This window comes from Tachysurus fulvidraco, chromosome 25, assembly GCF_022655615.1.
Source record: "Tachysurus fulvidraco isolate hzauxx_2018 chromosome 25, HZAU_PFXX_2.0, whole genome shotgun sequence".
NCBI classification, from domain to species: Eukaryota; Metazoa; Chordata; class Actinopteri; order Siluriformes; family Bagridae; genus Tachysurus; species Tachysurus fulvidraco.
In genome coordinates, this window is record NC_062542.1 from 15,094,449 (window position 1) to 15,101,927 (window position 7,479).

The following is a 7,479-nucleotide window of genomic DNA, read 5'->3' on the forward strand; positions in this document are numbered from 1 at the left end:
CACAAATAATAAACGTGATGTGTTAGGAGGCAAATAACTCCAAAATTTACATTCTAGCATTCTGTTGAAATATTATGTGCTAATTATAAAGCCCTTATAGGCCAGTTTTTGTTAGAAAACCAGTGTTGGTCGTAGTGCTGTTTCAGCAGCTCTTCCTTTTATACATATTACATCTCTGTTTTCTATGTAAAGCTCAGATGTCATGTTTATGATGGAGTCAGTGGTGCTTTCTGCATTAACCAGATCAATGATCTATCAACGGATTTTAACGTGCAGATATTTACTCCATTAAAAAAAGTCCAAACAGCATAAGAGCAGAAGTTATAATCACAAAATCACCACATATGGGGCTTTTATTTAAGGCATAAATAGACATCACACAATTTATTTCCATATAGGAGAAAAAATAATTCCTGAGGATAAATTTACAAGGTTTATCTTAGACACTCATTTAAATAATAAAAAAATGATCACATTTCAATTCTACCATCTTCAGAGAATGTGTGCAAACGGTATTACTACTATTTGAGTCTGTCTAACCTTCTGTACAATTACAAATGACATCAAAATGTAGTGTAAACAACTTGTAGCTAAAAATTTATATATATAAAATCAATTACAATTATATACACCCAGTTTACATTATTTATAAATTTGTGTTACACATATTTGTCCAGAGGAACATAAAATATACCAGAATTTTTATTTAAAAAAATAAAATAAAAACACCTCTGCAGATTATGGAAATTAAAAATCTGTATTTTGCATCCATCTGTAGTGTCATATTCAACCAGGCAGAATATCAATTAACAGTTCAGAGGTGCAAATATTTCTAGAAACAATTTTTCCATTTTAATCATTAGAAGATTTACCAACATGGTAAAAATACACTATGTCATGCCTTGGATAACGGAATGGTCATTATTCTCACACACAAAACCTCGAACTCACACACCCTCACACACCCATTCCCTCACACACACGCCCATTCCCTCACACACATGCCCATTCCCTCACACACACGCCCATTCCCTCACACACACGCCCATTCCCTCACACACACGCCCATTCCCTCACACACACGCCCATTCCCTCACACACACGCCCATTCCCTCACACACACGCCCATTCCCTCACAGCCCTACAGAGAGTTTATAAAATCAGAGGCGTTAACAACCACTGAGCAAATCAGACCAAACCAGGATACATTCAATAATTAAGTTAAATGGCTGCAAGCATTTATGCTACAATCAGAAGGGTAAAGGCAACACCTGTGAATTTAAATATACCCTGAGCTCTCAATCTGCAGGAGCGATGGACCTGCATCGCTCCCTGTGATACCACAAATCCCTACACACCTGCACATGGCTCAAAAATATCCACAACACAGAAGGCCTGAGGTAGTAACACCCGAGGTAACTGTTGCCTATGCCAACGTCCCCTGATATGGGCTAAGCCTTGAGGGCCAAATTCCCATGCACTCTGGGTAGGTACTAGGTAGCATGTCATAGCTGAGTGGCGGTCTTATTGGACCCATGGAAGTTCTGTTGAAGCACCACAAGAGAGTTGCGTAACTGTGGAGGGAAAGAAGAGCAGTCACAACGAGCAAAACAAAAACTGCACACTAGAGACTTTTGAGCGAAAGAAGATATGAGATAATGCTATTTTGCACCAAAGCATACAAGCAGGTAGAGTTTCCTTTGCTGAGACAATGAAGTATACAATGTTCAAAGAATAGTTCAGACTGTGCAGAGATAGAACAGTGCTGATGAAGGGTTTTACATTAACAGACCTGTTCTAGCAAATTGATGGAGTCCTGTAGCACAGCCCTCAGTAGGCGTGACTCCTCCTGACTCCTGTGGAATGTTGTCTGTCGAGGGCCCAGGTCAGGTGCCAGACTGGGTAGGGAAGAAAAATTCACACTCTGAGATGTACTTAGGTGAGCCTCAGGGTACATGCTTCATTTTCGTTATTCTTGTTAGACATTTGCCGTTGTATGTTACACTGTCATCATTACATAAAGAAAACGTTTCAAACCCAAGAGTTATCAGTCAGGATTTGTGGTTAGCTCATGAAAACTAAAGAAAAACATCTTGTTCATTTTCTCCAAAGACCTTCAACATCATATTAATGACAAGTCGTGAAAACGTTGTTGCAGACACTGCACTCCGTGTCCCAGAATGCAATGCTGCTGCAACGTGATGCAGTTGTAGAGATTTGGTTCGGCTAGTCAGCGAGCCACGAGGTGACTGCTGTATCAGTGCAAGCTTGTAAGAGCAGAATGTACAGATACAAAATCGATACAGATTAAATGACTAAAGCTCTGCCGCATCGCTCTCTTTAGGTAGAGATGGAGCATTTTAGAAGAGCGGACAAAATCCCGACGACGTTGTGAGCGATGCAGGAATCCGATTTATCCTTTTCTTTTAACCCTTTCACCATCCAATACTCCCTGCTTCCTCTCACAGCAAGAGAACAATATCTGAGGCAACTTTATCATCTTTTCTCAAGTACTTGACTGTAATATATAATCACGCTTCACTATAAATCTGTATCGTTCTCTAAATCTAGATCAACTCTCTCATTTCACGTGCTGCGTGTTCCTTACCTGCCCTCAGCTCTTTCCCTCATGCGCTGCTTTGTGCTTAAATACATACGGTGTGCCACGTCCTCCATGGCCCACAGCTTGAAGAACAGTCCCAGGTTCAGTATGGTCAGAATCAACAGTCTGGGGTAAAAAAATAAAAATAAAAATAAGAATTTATTATCGTATTAATACTATAATTAAGCAAAGTAAACACAGGTTGTCATATTCCCAATAAACTGAAAAGGGCAACACAGTCTGCCTTAATGACTTTCCCTTATTACAAGGTGCGGACACTGGAGACTCCTTCAATAAAGCATGATAAATAACCATCTCCTTATAGAAAGCTTCACCAAATCAATTGTAATTTCTATTTATTTGTTAAATAACATGTTTATCTATATATTATTATAAGCTTTGGATTATGTGGATTGATATCTGTCACTTTGAATGATCGTGTACAAATGAAACTGAGAACCTTCTGGTGTAAATAAAACACAACAGGTGAGATTTTAGGCAGCTGCTGCGCTTCACTGCACATGTATGACGTGTTGTACAGGCTTACATTAAGCTCATTCCGACTATAATGGACGTGATGTTCCACTTTTGTTTGTTCTGTGTGTCGGCTGCACCTGAAATATAAAGACCAGGCCTGGTATTAGTCATGCAGTTTCCATTGTGTATATTACAGCAGAGCCAAATGGTACAAATTAATTATACTATCCTATCCAGTCAATAAGATATTGTGTAGTTCAAGCTGCTTATTTCATAACTTAACTCTTGAGGATAGTAGAACTCTAGTAAAGATATAAGGCAGAAAAAAAAAAAAAAAAACTTCATACCAACGGAGCTTTCTCTGAGCTGCTCGGGATCTACGCTGTACTGCCTGCTGGGTCTCTTGTGCTCCTGCAAGGTGCGACTGTAGGTCCTCCGCCTCCTCCGCAAGCCGCCTTTCGCAACGTCTCCGGACCCTTGAATCAATTCTGCCTCCTCCTCAAGAAGCTCCGCCTCTGTAAAAAGAGAGAAAAGACTGAGTGTAAATGTAAAAGAATAAGAAATTAAAGGTTGACTCAAGCAGTTCCAGCTTGTAGCACAATGAGCAGAATTAGTTTACTACGACTTTATAATAAAGGTCTGGGGCAGCTGTTTAACATAAAATTGACTTGACATACGGCTAAGTACGGTGACCCATACTCAGAATTTGTTCTCTGCATTTAACCCATCCAAAGTGCACACACACAGCCGTGAACACACACACACACACCATGAACACACACCCGGAGCAGTGGGCAGCCATTTATGCTGCGGCGCCCAGGGAGCAGTTGAGGGGTTTGGTGCCTTGCTCAAGGGCACCTCAGTCGTGGCCGGCCCGAGACTCGAACGCACAACCTTTGGGTTACGAATCAGACTCTCTAACCATTAGGCCACGACTGTAATGTAAATGTAATGTAAATATTTTTTTATAGTCTCCTTTATATGAAAGCAGCTTGATTTTGATATATAAACATATCAGTATGAAGATGAAATGAACATCATCTAAAGTTCAACAGCTGCCATTAGACGTCCAGCTTGTAGCATTTCTTTAGCATTACCTTCTGGAAACAGACATGATTCTTAATTCTTTCTTTATTCATGCAGCAAAAGAAAATCTGCATCCCTCAAAGAGACGTGCAGTTTGTTGTGACTTATATTAGTCAATTTAGATTATACACCCAAATTCAGTCACTTATAACAGGAAGTAAATAAGCTGTAGGTCATGGAGATGAAAGATTAAGGCTGCCACTAACCAAGGTGCCTAAAGTAGTCCTCCAGTCCACTCCAAGAATTTTTGGTGATAAAAGACTTCACAAATCCCCATGGCTGCTTCTTGTACTTTACGTCAGTGTAAATCCTGCACAGCATTGAGAAACGGTTAACGTTCCTAGTCGCATCACAGTGAGAGATGTAAAGAATCGAGCGCTCACCGAAGTCTACACTTGTGCTTCGAGTTGCGTATGATGCAGTAGCGATTCAGAGTGTAGAAGTAGTCGTGATACGGGACGTCATGAGTGTAGACTTCTGAATCCACCAAGTAGTAATGACCCTCCCTCGATTCCTTATATAAAGTCTAAAGGGAAGAGTAGGTGTCAGTTAAAACAGCGGCACACGGAATGTGAAAACAAAGTGCACAGTGAGCTTCAGTTAACACAGCCAGACAGCAAGCCGACCTGGTTTTCTGTTGCAGTGGAAAACTTCCCCACTAACGGGTTGGTGATAGTGATGGTGTAATTTAAACTTCTCTTCATAGAGCCAGTGGCATCCCTTTGCCAAGACGTAGAGGTTGCACCTGCAGACGGAACAGACCCAGATGACAGTGCTGGTGTTTTTACCTTTGGGGCTTTTCGTTTTGAATGTTTTTTGTAATAAAGTAGTTAAAAGACACATAGATATCGTAATTCTATTGTATATCTAGAATTATTAATAACAGCGCTTCTTTGATTAATTGTAATTAAGGGGACAAAAACATCGTTTTTATTAAAACTTTTCTTGTTGTTTGTAATAGTGTTTAACGTACAGAACTGTGTATGCAGTGAAGGAAGTCTTTATTGCTGCAGGACACGTGCACATATGAATACAAAGGTCATAGTTACCAGTGATCTTCCTGTCATTCATAAAACGGCGGGCAAAATATGAATCGGTGAAAAGCAGCTCAAACATTTTCTCAGCGCTGAAACGAAAAACCCTGTTCATGTACAGCCTTCCCTGAGATGCCTGAGACAGATAATCTCGCTCTGCTGCACCACACAGAAGGAAAAAATGAATAAAACAAAACAGATATGCATTAGCATATGGGTGCATGCACGCACACACACACACACACACACCCTCTCACCTTCTTCCATGCTATCAGACAGACTATTATCTGAGAGTCGGCCCTCATTGGCATTCAAATCCAAGGACAGAGAAGAGTGCTTGGACACTTGTTCATTGCTGAAGCGGTCCAGGGACAGATTAGGACTCCGTGGCTGAGACGGCGTGCTCCGCACATCATCCTAAGGGTAATTACACACACGTTTAATGTTTGACGGCACTTCTGAGCCCATGTACAACATGTTCACGAAACGCTGATTAATCTTTAATAAAGCACAAGTAAGCATTAATTAGATAGTGAAGTATTATTCTGTAATACAATTCCGAGCTGAATTTTTCAGTCAAAACTTAAGGAACAATTAACAGAATTGCTAAACACATCAGGAACATAAAGGAAAAATTAACAGAATAACAGAATTGTTAAACACATCACACCTATTTCAGTGTAAACCTGTCCATGTTTCTGTAGTCTGCATGCTGATTAGTGTATGTAGGAAAATGAAGCGTACCCTGTTCGGAGACAGCATGCTCTGCAGTCCAAGGGATGACTGTGTGTCATCTCCCTGTGGTGTCGAGGTCTCAAGTGACGTCTGCTCGATCTGAGGAAGTCGTAGGGAGGAAGGTCTCTCCAGTTTTACAGGGTGGTCGTCTGCTTTCATGTTCAAGCTAAAATGAAGAATATTTCAATTTCAGATCAGCATAAAGCTGCAGCGCTGCTTGCTTCAAAACCAAAATATTTATTCAGTTAGAGAATGTGGAGTACTGACCTGGGCTGGTTATGTGCAACTGTGTCTACCATCATCTGTATACTGTCCACCTCTTCCTGACTCAAACCCAAGTCATTGCCATAATGCTGTTTGACCATCTGCCACAGCTCTTGCCTGGTCAATTGCTAAAGAAACAATGAAGAACAAAATGAGCTGAAAGAACTGTGCAACAAAAGCACATTGTCTCCCTGGTGATGCAGAAATCTGTACGACACGGTTCTTACTCAGACCCCACACAATGCGCCTTTCATTTCTGAGTTAAAATACCGCATGCACAGGCACAGAACACACCTAACCTGCTTGGCACTTATTTACAATGACGTGATCACTATGAATTTTTGTAAAATGAGATTCATGATGAGACAAGATTATTCAGATCTTACACAACGACGGAGCGAAGTACGGTACAAAGTATGTAAGCACCTGAGATGTTTATTTTAACACGTTACAATGGATTCAATGTGGAATTCACAGGTGAGCTTTAAAACTAAAGCCTTTTCAGCTCATTTTGGGTGTCAGTGTGATTCTAGGCAATGAGGACAAACTTCAGGATTCTTTCTATCTCTGAAATCCAGCAAAGTTTGCACAAATTGTTCCACAAATAATCTGGATTCAGGATTTTAGGACCAAAAGAAACCAAACTATACTTTAGATCAGCTGCTTTTTCCTGCTGTATCCATGACGTCCATAAACAAACCCCAACAAACAGCTGTTTCCTTTTTAAATCACTACAACAAGGAAAGATTTGTGCAAGGGTTAAATAAACTCCTTTAAAAGAAATCCCTAAAAAAGATGTGACATAAAAAAAACATTAAAAGACAATAAACAAACTGGTAAATAATAAACAGGAATAAACAAACATTATAACAGCAGTATATTGTACCACACAGACACAACAGCACATTACGGTATTAAAAGTAATTTCCAAAAAGTCGTAGACGGAAATAACTCGTAATATTATTATATATTTAAAGTGAACCGACTTACGAACAGGTCCTTTGATAAAATACGCGTTTTCTACCTGTCGGAGGCCTTCATATGAACGAAAGTGACCTCTGTCACGAAACACCCTGGTCCACTCCCAAACGCCGCAGTATCCACTATATAAGTCCCCTACTTAGGGAGCAAAGTGATGTCATTTTCACCCTCTCTAGCACACTGCATATACAGCAGGAAGCCAATTAAGACTAAGCTCCTGTTCTGCTGCTGCACCAATCAGGAAGCTGTTTCATTTTGGCGTCTCAGGGTTACCAGATTGATCGTTTCTACTTCTAACTC

General features: G+C 40.3%; 1 protein-coding gene across 2 annotated transcripts in view; it reads right to left on the reverse strand.

Moving 5' to 3' along the window:
* Nucleotides 1-321: 321 nt before the first annotated feature.
* gramd1c (GRAM domain containing 1c) overlaps nucleotides 322-7,479 on the reverse strand; it is a 10,403-nt gene continuing 3,245 nt past the window's right edge. The window contains exons 6-17 of one of the 2 annotated variants that reach the window (XM_047808751.1): nucleotides 6,202-6,326; nucleotides 5,944-6,100; nucleotides 5,457-5,616; nucleotides 5,215-5,355; nucleotides 4,792-4,910; nucleotides 4,549-4,691; nucleotides 4,372-4,475; nucleotides 3,427-3,594; nucleotides 3,150-3,216; nucleotides 2,609-2,728; nucleotides 1,793-1,898; nucleotides 322-1,574 (exon numbers count right to left, since the gene is read on the reverse strand). In XM_047808751.1, the coding sequence (XP_047664707.1) occupies nucleotides 1,506-1,574; nucleotides 1,793-1,898; nucleotides 2,609-2,728; nucleotides 3,150-3,216; nucleotides 3,427-3,594; nucleotides 4,372-4,475; nucleotides 4,549-4,691; nucleotides 4,792-4,910; nucleotides 5,215-5,355; nucleotides 5,457-5,616; nucleotides 5,944-6,100; nucleotides 6,202-6,326 (1,479 nt within the window). In that variant the 3' untranslated portion in view covers nucleotides 322-1,505. Of the gene's footprint in view, nucleotides 1,575-1,792; nucleotides 1,899-2,608; nucleotides 2,729-3,149; nucleotides 3,217-3,426; nucleotides 3,595-4,371; nucleotides 4,476-4,548; nucleotides 4,692-4,791; nucleotides 4,911-5,214; nucleotides 5,359-5,456; nucleotides 5,617-5,943; nucleotides 6,101-6,201; nucleotides 6,327-7,479 lie in introns of both variants that reach the window. The other variant, XM_027175158.2, reaches the window with a different exon arrangement.